The following is a 19,792-nucleotide window of genomic DNA, read 5'->3' as shown; positions in this document are numbered from 1 at the left end:
AAATGCCTGTGGTTGCAGTCAGGTGTCTTGCAGCCAGTGGGGTGGCCCAGCACCCTTTGTCCCCTGCCCAGCCATCCATCCCTCATGTTTACAGCTCTTGCTTGGGGAGGAAGCACGTGGGGAGCCAAATAGAATCATAGAATCATTAAGGTTGGAAAAGACCTCTAAGCTCATCCAGTCCAACCATCAGCCCAACCCCACTGTGCTGACTAAACCATGTCCCCAAGTGCCACAGCCACATGGTTTTTAAACTCCTCTGGGGATGGAGACCCCACCACTGCCTTGGGCAGCTTCTACCAGGGCTTCACCACTCTGTCAGTAAGGAAAGTTTTCCTGATATTCAATCTAAACCTCCCCTGGCACAACTTGAGTCCAGATGTTGAGACTGAGCTGACTGAAATGGGTCAGTGCTTTGTAGTCACAAGGGACCACAGGAATAAGTTACATCTTGCATCTACAGATGGTGTGGACCACTCTGCCTCAGGCAGCCCCACCCTGGGCAGTGCCTCTGCCTGGACAGTGAGTGCGGGTGCCCAGCAGAGGTGTGCCCAGAATTGCGATCCATGCAGCTCTTAGAATTTCAATTTGAGAATTTAATTCCATGGACTTTAAAGCAGGGGAGATCACTGAGCTGGGTCGTGCAGGAGGAAATGAACTGGTGGCTGGGAAGAAGAAAGTTGATGACAGAGGAGTCAGAGGAGGAACACGGTTGCCTACAAACAAGGTCGTGTGAATGGCTGTTTGGTGACAGGACAGAGTGATCGATGTGCAGGAATAACAGGTCACTGGGGAGCTGGCCTGAAAGCTGAAGCCACTTAAAATGTGTGGGACATTGTGGAAAAGAAAGTTAAAAAGATGTCAAGTCAAGCCAGGCAGCTTCTTGCCCACCCGCCTGCCTCTCAGCTCCGGCTGGCGTAGATCCCTGGGCTGGTCTTTGCACCCTCCAGTTTTTGGCTGTATAAATGAGTTGGGCACTGAGATGTTGTCTGTGCTTCCTTCTGGACAGACCTGTGCTGGAGGACGATCCTTGGCTCCCAAGAGGAAATCCATCCCACAGCGGGGAGCAGCCTCTCTCGCCCTGCCCAGCCTTCGTTCCTGCTGCCTCCTGCAGTCGGGCTGTTGCTCCCCTGCGCGGGGCCTTCCCTGGATCAGCCACATTTACTGGCATTTACTGGCGGGCTCCGATTACCCCAGTGAAAATAATCGGTTATGCAAAGTTACGCTGTTTAGATTGGGTTTCTTCTGTGTGGCCAGCGAGGTGTGAAAGTCAATCTGCTCCACAAACCCGGAGGGCACTTTCTCTCTGCTGCCTTGCTATGATAGCTGCGGGGTTCAGGCGGCCGGGGAGAAGATGGCCCCGAGCTCAGCTCAAGGGGACACAAACCCAGGTGGTTATGGTGGGATGGGCTCGTGAGCAGCACAGCGCTCCCAAATGTGGCCAGGATGGGTCACCCGAGAGGAGGGTGTGAGGTTTGGGTCTTGCTTGGGTTGTGGAGCCCTTTGGTCCCCTCAGCTGGGAGAAGGGTGGTGAGGACAGGCCATGGCTCGAGACCAAATAGCGTGTTGATGGTGTTCTCGGTGCATTGCTCTTAATAGGCTCGGTGTCACGGTCCCTGCAGTGATCAGCAGTGTCAGTAGTAAACCCTGGTGGTTAGGGGAAGGACTCGAATCCTGTGTTCAGTTCTGGGCCCCTCACCACAAGAAGGATGTTGAGGCTCTGGAGCGAGTCCAGAGAAGAGCAACGAAGCTGGGGAAGGGGCTGGAGAACAGGCCTTATGAGGAGCGGCTGAGAGAGCTGGGGGTGTTTAGCCTGGAGAAGAGGAGGCTGAGGGGAGACCTCATTGCTCTCTCCAACTGCCTGAAAGGAGGTTGTGGAGAGGAGGGAGCTGGGCTCTTCTCCCAAGTGACAGGGGACAGGACGAGAGGGAATGGCCTCAAGCTCTACCAGGGGAGGGTCAGGCTGGACATCAGAAAAAAATTTTTCACAGCAAGGGTCATTGGGCACTGGGAGAGGCTGCCCAGGGAGGGGGTTGAGTCACCTTCCCTGGAGGGGTTTAAGGGACGGGTGGTGGATGAGGTGCTGAGGGACGTGGTTTAGTGATTGATGGGAATGGTTGGACTCGATGATCCAGTGGGTCTTTTCCAACCTAGTGACTCTGTGACTTGCGGTAGCTTGAGCAACATGGTATCCATCTTCCTTTTTTTCCTTAGCATCTTTCTTTTCTCCCTAATAAACCACAGAGTTGGAATTCCAGTGCAGAAAAGTCCCTGTGGACCAACAGCACCTCCTGACCCTGCCTGCTGGCCCTGGTTTCCACGAGTTATAGGTGGGGGCTTGCTCCCGGTGTGAGCTGGGGTGGTACCCAGTGGGGAGGCTGTGGGGTTCAGGCTGAAACTCTGAACTAATGGGCTAGTATGGGACTAGACCATCTGTAAGAGTCCCTGGAGTGTTCAAGGCCAGATTGGATGGGGCTTTGAGCCCCCTGATCCAGTGGAAGGTGTCCCTGCCCATGGCAGGGGGTGGAACTGGATGATCCTTAAGATCCCTTCCGACCCAAACCATTTGATGATTCTATGAAGATCACAGCAATGGCCCAGCCATTGTTAAGGGGCCTTGTGTCTGCTTGTTGACATTTATAAACACTGGAGGATCCCAGCATGAAGGATGGTCCAGAGCTGCTGCCTTGGTCAGGTACTGTGAAACCGATGTAATGGGAACGGTACTGAAAAGCAGCCCATGCATATTTAAATCAGCATCAATTTATGCTGTCGCTGAGCTGTGACTTAACCGCAGCATCATTCATATTCAGCTTCAGTGCCAAAAACAATACTCACTTGCTTTCGTACTTCTTAATGAAAAATACCTCTTTAGGGTTTCTTTGAAGTCCCCACCCCTGAAAATCCCAGCTATATTGTCAGCATTGTTACTGTTAACAGCGCCTGCCAGGATCGGGAGCCTTTCCTGACGGATTGCTCTGCGGGGGCTTTGTCCGACGCCGCAATTCAGCCTTAGACCAGAGCCAGTTTGAAATGGGTAATGACGGGCCTCCCGGGGGAGTTCTGCCAAGCTCTCAAAGACCTCCCAGGTTTACAAGTGGCAGGGTGTCCTTTTCCTGGGGCCAGCGCAGGAGGAATGCACACAGTCAGATTCTCCTACCTAAGCTGCACCAGCCTGGTTATTTTTTCAGTTGCAAAGACTCATCCATGCGTGTAGGGGCGGTTGCCTAGCAGGGGAGAGATAGCTGTGTCAGGAGAGGATGTGGAATAAAGAGAGGAAAAAGGTTAGGTGGGAACTATCCCCACTGGTATTGGCACATTGTAACGTTGCAAATATCATTTTGAAAGTCATAGAAAGATGTGAAAGACTTTGGTAAATGAAGCCAGGGTCTGTATCAGAGGTAGGACAAGATACCCGCTTTCCCGGTGCGAGGTGACAGCATGGAGATATCCATGGGGTACAAACAGGGACATGTGTGATGTCTAAATGATCCAAGCTTCAATGTGTTTTCAGAGGAGAGGCAGAAAAACGCTTGGGGATCATTGTGGGTCTGTTGGAAATGGGTCTGCAACTTATGCTGTAGTTTCATGACAATTTTAAGTCAGCGCAGGCGAACGCTGCTGCCACATGACACCATGCCTCTGCCCTCGCCTCTCCCCACCCCAGTGCCTCTTCGAGCCCCCCTTGTCCCAGCACAAGTGCTTGCTGAGCTGCAGGGTCGCTGGATCAGGGAACTGATCCCACTTGAAACAGACCTGTCAAAACCAGATGGTTAATTTTAACCCAGCTCTGATCCCCAGTCTGGGTCGCTCTGCAGCTGCCCAGATGTGCGTCCGTGCGGGAGGGGAGTGGGACTTGGCCTCCGCCGTGTCAGCACGGGCTTGCGCTAGCCAAAACCCTTGCGAGCCCACAGCTGGAGGAGCTCAGTCCTGCCAAAGGAAGAGAACTTGGCTGGTGCCACGCTGTGTGCCAAGGATGGGTGGCCTCTCCTCCACGGCTGCTCAGGAGATGAACCCTCAGCCTGGCTCAGCCCTAGCCTGTTAATACCCATTAATTTTGGACCCTTCTGGCACCTCAAGATCTCTTTCGGTTCAAATTTGATCTCCAGCTTTAGAAATGAAGTGCGCAGTCAGGTGGGTACCTATACCTGTGTAACCAGAAGCCCTCCCAGCTTGCAGCCAACGTGCCCCTCACCACAGTATGGCATCATGGCTGAATACAGCTCAGCTTCTGCATGGGTTTCTCAATCTGTTTGTAGTAAAAAAGGCTCTTCGTGTTGATTAGCAAAGAAATTTCCCAGAGAATATGTAAGAATTGGTTCATTGCTTGTGCTTGCCCTCCCAAAGGCAACTAAATCTTTCCACCTGCTAAAGGAATTGAAATTAATACATGCTCTTCTGCATTAAAATGTATATTTTTTTAATTAAGGGGCAAACTGCCGTCTCTTAAAGCAATGCTGTGCCTTTAAACTGGGCTCCTGTTGTACAGAGGAGTTGAAGCTTCATTTAGCCTGAATGAAAATCTTGATGCATGTTGCTGAAGAGAGGAAACTGGTGGTGGATGATTTACTTGGAATGCCCTACAGCAACGAGGTTATAAATGAAGAGGGGAAACACCAAGAGCGCTGTGATCCGAACCAGAGGAAATGCGGGGAGCCTTGCAGTGACCTTATGTAAATTCCTAAGGATGAGACTTAATTGAACTCATTTTTTCCAGGAGTTGTAAAGATCAAAATAAGGACAGCCTTGAAATGCAAAGCTTTCTAGGTAACGCATATGAATGTGTGGTTGCAGACAGCTGAAAACTGCCCTGGATTTGTGTGACACAGTTTGCGTGAGCAGGGTTTGTGTGACCAGTCTGCCCAGCAGTGGGACACTGGTCCCAGTCTCACTCTGGGAGCTGTGGAGCCCAGGGAGCCCCAGCTGAGACCACGGGGCTGCTCAAGGTGCAAAAGCAATCAAAAAAGCATCAAAGTCCTGCCTTCCATCCCTGAGCCAGAGCTTCCTCCACTTTGATGCTAACTTTCAGCCCTGTGTCTCTGCCCCGAGTCCCAAGAAGCCTGGTGCGCCTCGGGATGCGGATGCGTGTGGCCGGGAGAGCTGCCTGCAAAACACACTCGTGTCCTCAGCCCGGCTCTGCAAAGGCGAGTGCCCCAGCGCTCTGACACGGAAATCCCAGTGAGGAGAAACAGAGCAGCTCTCGAGGGGTCGCTGGGCTGTGCCCTTCTCCCCGAGGTTGGTTCCTGACATGAAATAATGTGAGCATGTGTTCAGTGTGACAGTGTCAGAAACTGATGGGGAGACTGTCAAGACCGAATTCCTGTGCTGTTCCTAGAGCCTGAGATTTTTTCCTCTGTGCTTGCGTTCAGCTCTAGGATTCGTTCTCCTCTTTTATGTTAATGCCTTTGAGTTAACATGAAGAAGTAGTGCTCAGGGGAGAAAAAGCAATAAAAAGTACTTATTGCTGATTCTGGTTCCTAAATTCGCTGGACTGGTGTTTTCCAGGGGCTTCCAGAGTAAGCTGCCCACAGACACTGAATGTCTGTGAAACAGCAGCTGCCAAAGCTTCCTGAGTTTCATTCAAAATGCCACATTAATTGATTTATTTAGATTCATAACCAGCAGTAGAGAGCGGGAGGCTCTGACCCAGGGAGAAATCGTGTCTATGGCTGTGAACAGCAGGCTAATGAAGACGAAAAACCTCTCCTGCCCAGAGCAATCCAAACACGGCCTTACAGATGAGTCTGTTGGCCCAAGTGCAGCTGTTTGTCTTTGCAGTAATCCGAAGCCGGAGCAGTACCCGGAGAAGCAAAGTGACTGTGTGTACGTGGCAGAGGTCAGTTCTGCTGCTGCCTCAACACAGAAGAGGTGAATCAACGGCACGGTGGTGCAACCATGGCTCCGGGGACAAGCTCTCACCAGCACAGCCCAGCTTCCCAGCTCCATCGGACCCAGAGAGGGCAAGAAACTCAACATCTTCGCTTTGGAGGGAAGCTGGAAAATCTTCTCTGTATTTAAAGTTCCCATGGCTGCAGTTTGAATCTGGCACACAGTTGGCCCCGGGGTTATCTGAGGTCATGTACTCAAATAGTTGTAGATAAAACAAGGGCCTGTTTGGATTGGAAATCTCCAGAGGGCTTTTCCTTTGCGCGCGGGTAATGATATTGCAAGAGGCCATGAGCCAAAATAAAGATTCGGCTCCGTATGCAGTAGCTCAGTAAAATAAAATGAGCAACGGGGAGAAAAAAAAAAAAGACGAAATAAAGGCTGTTTTCATTACATTATTTTCTGAACTTGCTGTGGAGATGGAGGAATTACGGCCAAGGAGAGGGAGTCCTGCAGCCGGGCGCCATCCAGGACTGCGCCGGCTGTGCTGCTCTTTCAGGAAACTCCCTGGAGCTGCAAAAAGCTGCTGCTTTTGGTCCATGTGTACCCACCCATCGTACACATCCCTGCAGTGCAGAGAACAGCTGGTGCAGGGGACACTGTTGGGGGGCTCTGGCCGCAGCCCTGGCCGCCTCCTCCTCCTGCTCCTCTGCTGCGGGGGTTCATTTCCCAAAATCCCGACCAGCTGGGCAATTATTAGAGGGAGAAGTTAATGGGGTTTGGAACTTAGAGAGGGAATAGGAGTCTGTTGGGTTCTCTCACAGGCCCTGGGCTTTTATGGGAAGCTCTTTCCTCGCCACTGAAGGGTCGGCTGCGCAGCAGAGCACGTGTGGGCACAAAATGTGGTTCAGTGCTTTGCCAAGCTCCCATCAGAGGAAAGCGCATCCTTGTAACAACAGCTCTCTTCCTTGCTTGCTGCCTGCCTTGCTGATCTCCGTGCCTTCACAGCCTCTTGTTACCGAAGTAATTGAAATGCAAAAGCAAAATGACAGAGTTGGGAAGGAAATGAGGCCTTTTGGGGGCTTTCTGTCTTCCCATGGAGCACCCGGCTGTGGTGGTGAGAGGTGCTGCTATAAAAGCATCACCCAACAGGTAGTGAGGAAATAAAGACGAGACAGGAATAAGGAGGAAAGGTGGGAAGAAAAGGTGTTTACCACACTTCACAACGTGCTGTAGCTCAGGGCACGGGGGAAATGCAAACAGGACTTTCCTCCAGGTGCTACAATGTCCTGGCCACGGGCCTGGTGGAAGCCCACGTGGGCTGTGGTGGGGTGAGTGATATCAGCTTTCCTGACCTCCTGTGCTCCCTGCTGTGTGCCAGAGAGAGCTTTGCATCCTTCTCGCTCTCCACGGCTCCTGCTCTCAGCTCCCGTGGGTGGGTGCAGTACCAGGAACACCCTGCCCACACTTGAAATCCTTATGGAGTGCAGTGGGGCACATCTTGCCAAGCCCCTTTCCGTACTGGAAACTGCTCCAAGGTCTCCCCGCAACCTTCTCTTCTCCAGGCTGAACAAGCCCAACTCTCTCAGCCTGCCCTTGTACTGGAGGTGCTTCAGCCCTCAGATCATCTCCGTGGCCTCCTCTGTCTCAGCAGAATGGAGCAGAGGGGTGGACTCCTTCCCTCACCCTATGCTGCTTTTAATGCAGCCCAGGAAACCTCATACTGATACGCATTTTGTTTCTGCATAGAAGTTATCTGAAGACAGCGTGCAGCTTTGTTACACTTATTTATTGTGTTGAGTCTGAGATTGCTTGCTGAGGAACTCCAGACATCTGTTGGTGGCTGTGGACATGAGGAACCCAACTCCCATCATGGTTAGTTGGATTCGTGTATCCCTCTCCTCTGGGCTGCTGAGAAATCAGCTTCCATCAAGGAATCTTTATCTGCATCTTCATTAGAGTTCACTCGAGGTGCTCATTGGAGATGTTGGGAGTTCGAAAGGCTGAATTAATTGATTTATTGCTGTCCCCTGTCTGGATGCCAACAACTGATAAGTGTGGATTTCCGGCACAGATCCTGAAGTTTACATCTTCACAATTCACTTTCTGCCAGTAGGTGCTTCAAGCGTACATTCACATTCTTTCTGTGAAGCCAGTTTGTTAGTAGGGAAGGAGTCACAAAAAGGTCACATATTCATCAGGGTTCATTTTTAGAAAGGGAACAAGGCTGCCTGCGCGTCTCCTTGGAACACTGGCCCTGCTTTTCTCCTTATAGGGAGTATTTTAATAATGGTAACACTGTCGTTTTTCAGCTTATGGAGACGTACAGCAATGTTCCCAAAAAGCCTTCAGTACAGTCAGTACCACCAAACACTCTTCTCTCATCCTGGGTTTGTACGTGATGCAGCACTGCAGCCTTTCTGTATCTTGTAGATGTCGTGTTTCTTAATGAGCTTATGATGGGGTTTTAGTGCTGATCATCCATGACAAGTTCCTACTCTGAGGTCTACAGTATGTTATCAAAAGCACTTTTGAGCTTCTGGGTTTCTTCCTGAGGAGGTACTGGGGAAAAACTGTAAGTCCTTACTGACCGGAGAAAGGGAAAAGAAGAGGGCCAGGCACTTACATAGATCCAGTGATGATGTACAGACCTGTATACAAATTACATCTTCTTCCTAGAAAGCCTGAGTGCAAATCTCCTTTGGGTGACCTTCTCTGGGTGATGGGGCCCTGGTCCAGGTTCCCCAGAGCAGTGGTGACTGCCCCATCCCTGGAGGGGTTCAACGCCAGGTTGGATGGGGCTTGGAGCCCCTGATCCAGTGGGAGGTGTCCCTGCCCATGGCAGGGGTGGAACTGAATGGGCTTTGAGGTCCCTTCCGACCCAAATCATTCCATGATTCTATGGTTCTATGATCGCTGATGAAGAGCGATGCATTTCCACCGTTCCTCTCAGGACTCAACAGAAGTGCCAGGGGCTTGGTTTGCAGCGCGCTAGCAAAGCTGGGAGGGTGAAGAAGATATTTGCCACCTGCAGGTCTGTAGGATTCAACCAAACACATCCGGCACCTTTATGATGCTGACAATCTGATTTTTTTTTCCTCAGCAGTTGAGCAAAATGAATCCAAACCACTTTCAAACAACAACTGTTTTATAGTGATGGTAGCCTGAGTGTGCGAGGCTGTCACCGTGGCAGCCTCGTGGCTGAGTTGCGGAGACGTTCAACTGCCTCTAAATCTCCACCAGAGAGTTTCTGCATTTCTGGTTGTGGGTCACTTGTGATCATTTGGCATCGCTCTCAAAGCCATTTACATTTTTCTTTCAGCGCAAACATTTCTCCTCTCTAATAATGAGAAGGCTCCTGTGCTGGGTTTTGGGGGTGGTGGTGAAAGTTGCTGGGATCTGATGCAAGGCAGCTGTTCTCCTTGGCTCTCCAGCACGATTCAGGCATTCGGTGAGCCTGCAGAGGAAACACATTCTTAACGTCTGTGTCAGGAAACCAGCTTCGAAGTCAGAAAAGTCGTGTGAATTCTCAGTATTCCTGTAAGACCTATAATTTGTTACAGCGCTGTGGGTGCCGCAGTTCATTTGTGGTGTGGATTAGGGAAGCCCTTACGGCATTTACACTGCAACACGTTGAGCAGATTTTAATCTAATGTTACTGAGTTGAATCAGAAGTTGTGTGAGAAGGTAGGGTTGGGACATTACCAGGAGCCCTGTGTCCAGTTCTGGAGTCATCAGCACCAGAAGGACATGGAACTGTTGGAACGAGTCCAGAGGAGGCCACAGAGATGATCCAAGGGCTGGAGCACCTCCCGTATGAGGACAGGCTGAGAGAGTTGTTCAGCCTGAAGAAGAGAGGGCTCCGGGGAGACCTTAGAGCAGTTTCCAGTACTGAAAGGGGCTCCAGGAAAGCTGGGGAGGGGCTCTTGATCAGGGAGTGCAGAGACAGAACTAGAGGAATGAGTTTGAGCTGAAAGAGTGGAGATTGAGATAAGATTTTGGGAAGAAATGTTTTGCTGTGAGGGTGGGGAGGCCCTGGCCCAGGTTGCCCAGAGCAGTGGTGGCTGCCCCATCCCTGGAGGTGTTCCAGGCCAGGTTGGATGGGGCTTGGAGCCCCTGATCCAGTGGGAGGTGTCCCTGCCCATGACAGGGGTGGGACTGGATGGGCTTTGAGGTCCCTTCCAACCCAAACCACTCTGTGATTTTATGATTCATTCTACATGGTCATTAGTGATTTGGGATGTGCTCCTGTCTCAGTAACAGCCCCTGTATTTGAGCAAGAACTGACCAATACAAATAACTCTGTTCCTAAAATAATTTAACATTAGATGCTTGAAGCAAGCCTCAGATCCTGCCCTGTCTTTTGTGTCTTCTTTTGGAAGAACACTGAGGCAGATCCATCCAAGGATGGATCACTTGGAAACACAGCATAGAATCCTTCATCTTTTTAGAATCAGGAAATGTTTTAAAGGGGCTTCGAAAGGCGCTCCCTGCGTTCAGCCCTGCTCCAGCCTGGCAGCCCAAGGTCAGGGTGCAGATGTAGATGTGAAAGTGAAGCTCCACCGCGTGCATGTGGTGAGTCCAAGGCATGCAGGACAGCTCCACACGCTTTCACTTCAGGGGGGTTTCTCTGCCCTTGGAGCAGTCTTATGTGTGCATCTGTTCCTTCTTCTCTTGAAAACACCTTCCTAAGCATCCCAGGAGAAACCAGCGCCTTACAGATGAGTTCTGCACTGCTCCCGTGCTCCTGTCGCCGCAGGAGGGACCTGCTGGTGGGGGCTGCGGGCTGTGCAGTGCGGTGCACGCCTGGAGTCTGCGATTCCTCCTCGGGGCTGGAAGACTTTACCAGCATTCATGTGTGACCCCGAAACAACACGTGGTCTCGTTGCTGCTGCTGCGGTACCTCAGCTGGGCAGGCTGCTCAGACGCTGGATAGCTGCATCCTGCGTGCAAGGCTGCTTGGTAAAGGCTTTCAGAAGGCATTTCCATGGAAGAAAGTCCTGTCTCATCGTCTCTCCCCCCTAGTCACAAGCATCTTTGTGTAGCCTTTCCCCGCCGCTGTTTTCCCATGGCAAGAAGTGCCTAGTTCAGAAAGCATCAGCCCCAAGCCCTTTGATCTTTTCTTTCTCAAGAGAAAAAAGATTATAAAGAGACAAGAAGTTAAGGATTTGTGAGGGGGAACGGAACATGAATAGCAAATTCTGCTGCGGAGGTCACCTCCCCCCCGGCTTTCTTCCTGTGTGATCAGGAGGAGGGAAGGGTGCAGAGCGGCTCTGTTGGGGGATCCAGGGAGGAGGGGAGTAAATTGGGGGCAGAGGAGTGGGGGTGGAGTGGTGAAACCCTTCAAAAGGAACAATGCTTGCAAGCTCCGGCATTGTTAGGCGGCCCTTTACAGAGAGCGCCATGAATACAGGTTATAAATTCTTTGGCTATTGAGAGAGCTCTCCAAACCTGACTCCATCCTGCACTAAACCAGGCCGGAGCCCTATCAGTTGCATAGCAATGAATTCATTTACATCTGGATAGTTAATCTCCAATTCACTTGACAGTTTATCTCACCCTTGGAAGAGGAGCAGTGCCTGCTTCATTGTGCGGAGGCCTCTATGACCATCAGCCAGGCAAGCGCCTCGTCTTTCTGGGCAGCAGAGATAAGAAGAGTGGGTGTTGATATCCAGCTTGTGAAACTGGGCAGTTATTACCCAAAACTGCCTGATTCTGGGTGCTTTCACTCAGCATCCTCCTCTCCTTCGCAGTTTGCCTCTTCAGAGTGGTAAAGCACAACGATGCTGCTGAGGGGGCTGGAGAACAGGCCTTATGAGGAACGGCTGAGAGAGCTGGGGGTGTTTAGCCTGGAGAAGAGGAGGCTGAGGGGAGACCTCATTGCTCTCTCCAACTCCCTGAAAGGAGGTTGTGGAGAGGAGGGAGCTGGGCTCTTCTCCCAAGTGACAGGGGACAGGACGAGAGGGAATGGCCTCAAGCTCCGCCAGGGGAGGTTCAGGCTGGACATCAGGAAAAAATTTTTCATGGAAAGGGTCATTGGGCACTGGGAGAGGCTGCCCAGGGAGGGGGTTGAGTCACCTTCCCTGGAGGGGTTTAAGGGACAGGTGGATGAGGTGCTGAGGGACATGGGTTAGTGATTGATGGGAATGGTTGGACTCAATGATCCGGTGAGTCTTTTCCAACCTGGTGGTTCTATGATTCTCTGAATATCATTCCCCTCACTCAGTTACTGGTGCAGCACAACTGAAGCACTGCTTTTCTAATGTGAACAGCATTAGATGGGCAGTTTACACAGCCAAGAACTATTTTGTTTGTTCTTGTTTAGTGAGGTCTCCTAATTCTGCACTGATTTTTCTCTCTGGCTATTTCACCTTGATCCCCCAGGGAGGAAGCGCTGCTCTTGTTCCAGCAGAGCATTTTCCCGGGGAAGCCCAGGACAGTGCTGCATCACAGGGGCTGGGAGAAGCCTGGGATGTCCCACAAGGCACAGGAGAGCCATCATTCACCCAGTACCCCAGCAAGAGGTGATGATCCTGCCTGTGAGCCAAGATCTGATGATTCGACCCATTGCAACTCGAGGAATGACTGCAGTAACACACATGGACATGGGCAGGGATGTGGAGGGAGAGCTTGTGGCTTTGGGGCAGTGGGGGTGAGAACACAGCCAGTTTGGGCAGATCAGCTGACTCTCTGTTCATATTAGGAAAGCAGATCAGGAAGGGAGACCTTGGGGGTCAGAGGACCAAGTTAAGCATGAGAATTACTTGATTTATTGTTATTTTCAAGTTTCCAACTTTAATTTCCTGCAGTCAGCATTTGTATTTGATGTGGTTTGTACATGATCTTTTGAAGGGCCACTCTCATTAAAATATCCCGCTTCTATCTAAAGTGTCTGCAAATCTTTAACCAGTCCTTTTGTTTCCTCTGACACAGAGCACACTCATTCTGCTCACGAGAATTATGTCTGAAAGGCTGTCTGGAAGGTTCGGTGCCGTTAACACTGAACAGCGAAAACCAGTGAGGGGAAGTTAAAAACAAGGTAGATTTAAAAACTAATAATAAGTTGAGGCAGGAAAGCAACTTCGGCTTTTTCTTTAAGGATTAAAGAATCTTTCATTTGTCTGCACCAAGGAAAGTCAGAAATTGTTTCCTTTTCCAATGAAAGCTCAAACTGTCATGGAATCCCAGCACTGTAGCTCCATGGGAAGTGGAGCTCCAGCTCCCCAAAGTCTGGGAACAGCCCTTATCTGCTGGGCTATTCCTGCTCTTCTCTTCCTTTCTCCTTACCTCTCTTTGAGAGGACCTGGAGCACGAAGGATGCAGAAGTTCTTCAGTGAGGAGCAACTTCAGACTGCATGAGCAGCGTGTCCCAAACCGAAGCAGGATACATTTCATGTTTGTGACCTCTAACTGAAATTGTTTTAGTATTGGAAGGTTTGGCTCAGCATTGTGGCCATCACCATGCTGATCTTCCATCAGTGTGGACCCCAGTCCATGCTGGAGTCCCTCTGGATGGACTTTGCCTGTCCAGACCATGCTAGCTGGGCATCTATTTGAGTCAATTTTGCTTTCTTTCCACGTTAGTCTTAGGAAGCCAGTGAGCAGCCAGCAAACCAGTGGCTACACCAGCCTGCAATGTCTTCTGGGTGTGAAACATAGTGGGGTCAAGTATTGCATTCTTGAGGAACACGGCTGGTAGCATCATAGTAGCGATATGGTACAAGCAGAGAGAGAAAGGCAGATGCCTACCACACAGAATCTATTCTGCAGGTGTAAAGATGTAGACAGAAGGGAGAGAATGAGGTGCCAGGTCTGGTCAGCAAGCTGCAGAGGTTCTGACCCTCCTGAGATGGTGAGAGCATAAAAATAGTTCTCTGAAATTGAGAGGCAGTTGAGTGTCACGGTGAGATATGAACGGACCAGAAGTGAAACTAGCCCCTCAGCTCTCGATGAGAAGTGATGGGTTGCTGATGTTGGGTTTGAGAGGGAGAGGAAAGGCAGGGATGCAGAGGGTGAGTGGCAGTGGAGGGGGTGGAGAATGCAGTAACGCTCCAGTGAATGTGATTGGGACAAAAGGGCATTTCCCGAGGCTGAAAGAGATGCTGCAGGAGCTGCAGGGAGGTGGTGAAAGCCTTTGGTGGTGTCTAGGAAATGGAAATGTTGGTGGGAAAGTGTAGTTTCTGTAGGAAAAACAGTGTAGTCCTACTGCAAAGAGCCACCACTGCTGGAGGAGCTGGGGTACTTGCCGACTAACCTGGGAGCGCACCGGCACTGCCGAGAGCATTTTCCCACACATGGTTTTACCCAGTGGTGATGTGAGCAACAGCTGGAGCTTGGTCAAGGTTGAGTAATGCTTTTATCCCGTCCCTATTCCAGCCCCAGGTCCTCCCTGCCTGCAGGACCAGGGTCGGAGTTCACCAGCAACGTCATGGGAGCCAGAGCCGTCTCCTTGCAGCCAGCTTGGGAACGCTGTTCGCCAGCCTCTGCAGTGTGCTGGCATGTGCATGGGGATGCTTCTGCTCCCACGGGGTGGGAGGCAAGTGGGGGCAGAGACCTCCAGCTGAAGGAAGTTGGAGAATTTGAGATGAGGGAGTGGAAACGGGTGCCATGGCACCGGCACCACCTGGTAGAGGCAGGATCGGGAAGAGGCAGGGATGTGAGACTGAAAGGGGGACAGGATGATGCTCCATGACCTCTTTCTGCCTCTCGTGGTGGCTGGTTGCTGGAGCAGATGATGAAGCTCCACCGTCTTTGGCATGGCCTGAAGCATGTCCTCTCCTCACCTGGAGCTCTGAGCCGTCACGGTGTTGTTGAGCACCAGTGGAGGAACATGTGTGCTTTGCGGAGTGCTTTTCTCCAAGCTGTGATTTCAGATGTCATCTCAGTTGAAGCAGCGTTGCTCTCAGAAAGCAGCAGATGGGAACTGGGACACAGAAACACAGGCCAGACCATGGGTGTCCTCTCTTGGGCTGCATCTGGGTCTGAAGGACATGGGGTCCCGTGGAGCGAGCATGGTGCTCACCATCAGGAGAGCAATGAAGATGACTGAATGCCAGTGTCAAAGACCATGGGGCGGACTGCCTTCTTTACCCTTGCAGCATGTGGACATGCATTTTTAGTTGTTTAATAATTATTTTTTTGTTTACCAAAACAATTTTTGAATTCCATTTGTGCCATTTTTCTTTCCTTGGGACGTTGCTGTGAAACATGCAGGTCCAGGAGGCTGAAGCTTGCTCCTAGCATCAGTTTGCAGCGATTCAACCATGACTGAGAGGACTGCATCTCACCAGCTTGTGTCCATCACCAGGATAGTTCCTCAGGCTGCAAAGTAAGTCCTAACGAGGAGCAACTGAGGGAGCTGAGGTGTTTTGCCTGGAGAAGAGGAGGCTGAGGGGTGACCTTATTGCTCTCTACAGCTTGCTAAAAAGAGTCTGCAGAGAGGTGGGTGTTGGTCTCTTCTCCCAGGTGACAGGACAAGAGGGAGTGGCCTCAAGCTACATCAGGGGAAGTTTAGATTGGACACTAGGAAAAATTTCACATAAAGGGTTGTTGGGCACTGGCAGAGACTGCCCAGGGAGGTGGTGGAGTCCCCATCCCTGGAGAGGTTTAAAAGCCAGGTAGATGAGGTGTTTGGGGACATGATTTAGTAGTAGTCAGGTACAGTTGGAGTTGATGATCTCAAAGGTCTTTTCCAACCTAATGATTCCATGATTCTATGATTCATCCTCGGAGGGAAGGACTTTCCATTTGGGCACCATAGTCATTACAGGGGTCTAACAATGTTTTAGAAGCATTTGTCATTTAGTGTTGGTGTCCTGGAGGCTTCCTCCTGAACAGAAACCTCCTCAAGAAGGCCCCACTCATCCCTGTTTCCCCATCTTCTTTGTTTCCCGACAGTTTCAGTTCTGATGTTGTTCAATAAATACAGTTCAGGGATGCTGGTCGGCATTGCTATGCTGGCTGCTGGAGGCCAGGTTGGTGGGAATTGAGAGCTGCAAGGCCAGAGAAGGTTTGCGTGAGAGGACTTGTCTTTTTACAGTGAGTTTATATTTTCTTAAAAAAAGGACCATTTTACTCCACGTTGGCCCATAGAATGGTTTGGGTTGGAAGGGATCTCAAAGCCCATCCGATTCCACTCCTGCCCTGGGCAGGGACACCTCCCACTGGATCCGGTTGCTCCAAGCCCCATCCAACCTGGCCTTGAACTCCTCCAGGGATGGGGCAGCCACCACTGCTCTGGGCAACCTGTTCCAACACGGTTCCTCCTTCAGCCATCGTGGTCGTCAGCCCGGGATTTGGTGTCATTTTGGGGTGTGAAAGCAGAGTGAGGACATAGCCAAGCGATATTATGTTATTAACCTTAAAATCTATGGGGAGATTCAGTGTCTGGTAAATAAATTAATGGGTGTTAAAAAGCAACATCCTGTTTCAAAGCCCCAAAAGGCTGGTTTTTCCTACAGAAACGAGACAGGGTCCTGGGTTTTTTATATTCCTTTATTGTACTCAAATGGAAGAGTGAGGAATCATTCCTTCCCTGGGGAATGAATCCTGATCTGCCTTCACAGTTCCTCATCTAAGTGTTGAAATGCCTTTATATTTTTTCTCGGTGTAGGAGCAAATTGCTGATTCTTGTTTTAGTGTCTAGTGACCCACAGCCATCTCTCCACATGAAAGATGTCTTCTATCTTTCTTATCTGCTCTGTGATTTATGTTTTTAAAACAGCCTAACACAACTTTATTTTATTTTACTTTCTGTATGCATTTAAATAAAAATAAACCATAATAAAAAGCATTAATATAAATATTATGGTTAAGATTTAAACTAAACAAGATTAGGATGTTCAAAGCTGTATTTTCTAAGAACACTAACGGAGCTCCTTTCTGCCTCACTTGATGGCAGTTTGTGAAGTGGAACATGGGGCGCACATGGGATGGGGATGAGACAGAGTAGGACTGAGCACTTGACTGGAGCACCTCCTGTAGGAGGACAGGCTGAGAGACCTAGGGTTGTTTAGCCTGGAGAAGAGAAGGCTCCGGGGAGACATTAGAGCAGGTTCCAGTGCTGAAAGGAGCTCCAGGAAAGCTGGGGAGGGGCTCTTGATAGGGGAGTGCAGGGATAGAAGAAGGGGGAGCGGTTTCAAGCTGAAAGAGGAGAGATTGAGATGAGGTCTTGGGAAGAAATGTTTTGCTATGAGGGTGAGGAGGCCCTGGCCCAGGCTGCCCAGAGCAGTGGTGGCTGCCCCATCCCTGGTGGTGTTCAAGGCCAGGTTGGATGGGGCTTGGAGCCCCTGATCCAGTGGGAGGTGTCCTTGCCCATGGCAGGGTCTGGAACTGGATGGGGCTTTGCAATTCCTTCCAATCCAAACTATTCCATGATTCTGTGGTTCTTCCACAGAACAGGAGCCTGCACACAGGTTTAAGCATGGGGGAGGTCTGCAAGCAGAGTGGTCCCTGATTGGAAACAGCATTTCCTTCTGCAAGTACAGGAGTTAATATCTTGCTGAGGACTCAGCACCAAGACCAAAGGTTCAGGTCATGTCGGTTTTATAAGTAGGTTTAGAATTTACCCTTGCACCCAGGATGCGTCTGAAAAATGCCCCAGGTGGCTAATGATCAATGCATTTTCATGCCCAGCTGTGGGAAATCCAACCCTATGGGGCTGCCTGGAATAGTCGCGTTTGGTGGGTGTTTGTCAGTGTCTGGAAATGGGAATTGCTGCTGGATTTATGCCTGGAAAACCTGGGGTGTGCTGGATTGCGCTGCTCCCTGGCTACGGGGCAGAAGTCGTTTCTTCTGCCACCTCCCTCGCAGGGACTGCAGCCTTCTGTGAATATTTGTTCTCTTCCATGAGGAAAGGCAGATGAGTAATTGCTGCTACTTGTACTATTGAACTTTCCTCAAGGAATTCTCTGCTGGGTTAAGAACAAGCATGACAAATCTCAACCCTAAGGACTGGAGGCGGGGAGTGGTAACTTATAAGCCATGAAAAACAAGAGCTCTTAATGGAAAACGCCTTCACACCGTAACACTTGGCACTCGCTCTTCCATGCTTCAACTTGCGTGGCCGGTGCAGCCAAGAGAAAGCGGGGAGTGAGTTGGTGCCTTCAGCAGTTACAGTGCTTGCCCCTCTGCTGGTGCCAGATACAGCCTGCTGTGCTGTTTATGATGGCAGATTTGGGAAGCAGAGCATTGTAGAAGAGTGTTTTCTTGCTCTGGATCACCCAGACCAGATTTAAACCCTGGGGCATTTCTGGGGAGCGCTGGAGGGCAAGGGTGGCGAAGGGCAGCACTTTGCTCGAGGGGCTTCAGACCTGCCAGGGCTGAGCAGAGCTCTGGCTGCTCTTTGGTGGCTCTCTGAGTTTTCAGGGGCTCCTGCCTGTTTTCAGAGGGCTGCAGACAGGACGGGAGAGCTCCAGGGGCACTGAGGGTGCTGATGGAGCCGTGGCTGTTCACGGAGCACCCCAAGCACCCTGGGGATGGCTCACCGGCACAGGCTGGCTGGGAGGTGGCTCAGCCTCAGCGGAAGGAGAGGAAAACCTGAGCCATGTCCCACTTAACCATCACCTCGCCCTTGGTGCTGCTTCTGCCTGCCTGGACGGATGCAGGCAGACCGGCACCCTGTCCCCATGCCACGAAGCTGCCACAAGACTCAATTCACACGTCCTTGCGTGGTGGTGATGTGATGTGGTGTCATTTTCTCAGTTCTCCCTGACCCTACTGTGAGATCGTCATCCTGTTGTGTTTCACCACGGAGCAGCCACCGCGGTGGGGACACAGCACCTGGGGAGGCAGCGGGGGGCAAGGAGAGGGGCTGCTGGCGGAGGTCATGCTGCTGTTTTGTTGCAGCTCTGAGAGCACTATGTGCGAGCTGCCCTGTGTGCGAAAAGCGGGGCTGGAGGCAGTGGTTAAACCCCAGAGGAACCTGTAAAGGAAAGCGTTTTCTTCTTGAGCTAATGCAAAAAACAAAGAGCTCGTTTCAGCGCTCACCTCCTCTTTCTAACTGGATGGGATCCTGGATTTTTTAAAAGAAAACAAAGCATATTTCAAACATAGGCTTCCTTTTAATCTTTTTTCCCCTTCCAGTTGCTTTCTGTTCACTGACAGAAATTTCAGAGAGCCAAGGAAGGTGCATCTGCCAAGGATGATCTCGGCTCCCTGTGCTGGGAAGCTCTGCCCGCCTCGCTGCTGCTCCTGCACAACCAAGCTGGGGCTGAGCCACCACCACGGGGTTCTGGTACCACTTCCCTCTGAACAAGGGTACCACCTGGGCCAGCGTAGGGAATCCACAGCTTTAGGTTGGATCATGGAATCATTAAGGTTGGAAAAGACCCCTAAGATCCCCCAGTCCAAGCCCTAGAGATGTGCAAGCCCTAATCTGTCCCAAACGCCTGCCTCCTATGGCAGCTCTGGGTGCTCTGGCAGATGTGGTGATATGTTCAGTCAGAGACTCAGACAATGCATGACAGTGGTGGACACCCACCTTTGCATGTGTGTGACCACTTGGCTGGAAGATCCTGTTTTTATATCTAGAGGAACTGAGACAGTGAAATAATCTGTCTCATAGGAACATCAGTGGCAAGGTCCCAGTTTGTGGAGGTGGATGCTAGGACACATCAGCTGAAGAAGTGCTGTGCTAGAGCCCTGTTGTGGTGTTAGCTTGACAATAACCGCTAGACAAGACACTTGACAACCCATAGAAGCCAGAACCTTAGCGGTGCCCTCCTGTGCCTTATCAGAGGAAAATAAATCTTGACTGATGAGTATTTTAAATGAGAATTCTAAGCAAATAAATGAGCTGCCTGCACAGTGATAATGGGCTGTTTGGAAAGCGAGTCTGTGGAGCATATACACGGCTGGAAGTCATCAAAACCGTCATATCCCATGGAGTCTCCTGCACCAAACTTGTGTTTACAATATCAGACAGAAAAAGGAATTTTTCAGTGAATATTTTCTATATTTTTTCTACTCC

General features: G+C 50.7%; 1 protein-coding gene across 8 annotated transcripts in view; it reads left to right on the top strand.

The window, feature by feature from the left end:
- EXD3 (exonuclease 3'-5' domain containing 3) overlaps positions 1-19,792 on the top strand; it is a 302,313-nt gene that overhangs the window by 174,154 nt on the left and 108,367 nt on the right. Inside the window, exon 19 of one of the 8 annotated variants that reach the window (XM_069873072.1) lies at positions 12,208-12,694. The exons of 6 other annotated variants lie outside the window; for them this stretch is intronic. In XM_069873072.1, the coding sequence (XP_069729173.1) occupies positions 12,208-12,351 (144 nt within the window). In that variant the 3' untranslated portion in view covers positions 12,352-12,694. Of the gene's footprint in view, positions 1-5,775; positions 6,277-12,207; positions 12,695-19,792 lie in introns of those variants that run through there. One more of the 8 variants, XM_069873075.1, reaches the window with a different exon arrangement.

This window comes from Phaenicophaeus curvirostris, chromosome 20 (assembly GCF_032191515.1).
Source record: "Phaenicophaeus curvirostris isolate KB17595 chromosome 20, BPBGC_Pcur_1.0, whole genome shotgun sequence".
Taxonomy (NCBI): Eukaryota; Metazoa; Chordata; class Aves; order Cuculiformes; family Cuculidae; genus Phaenicophaeus; species Phaenicophaeus curvirostris.
The sequence above is the reverse complement of the archived record's forward strand: the minus strand, read 5'-3'. Positions and strand labels throughout refer to the sequence as shown.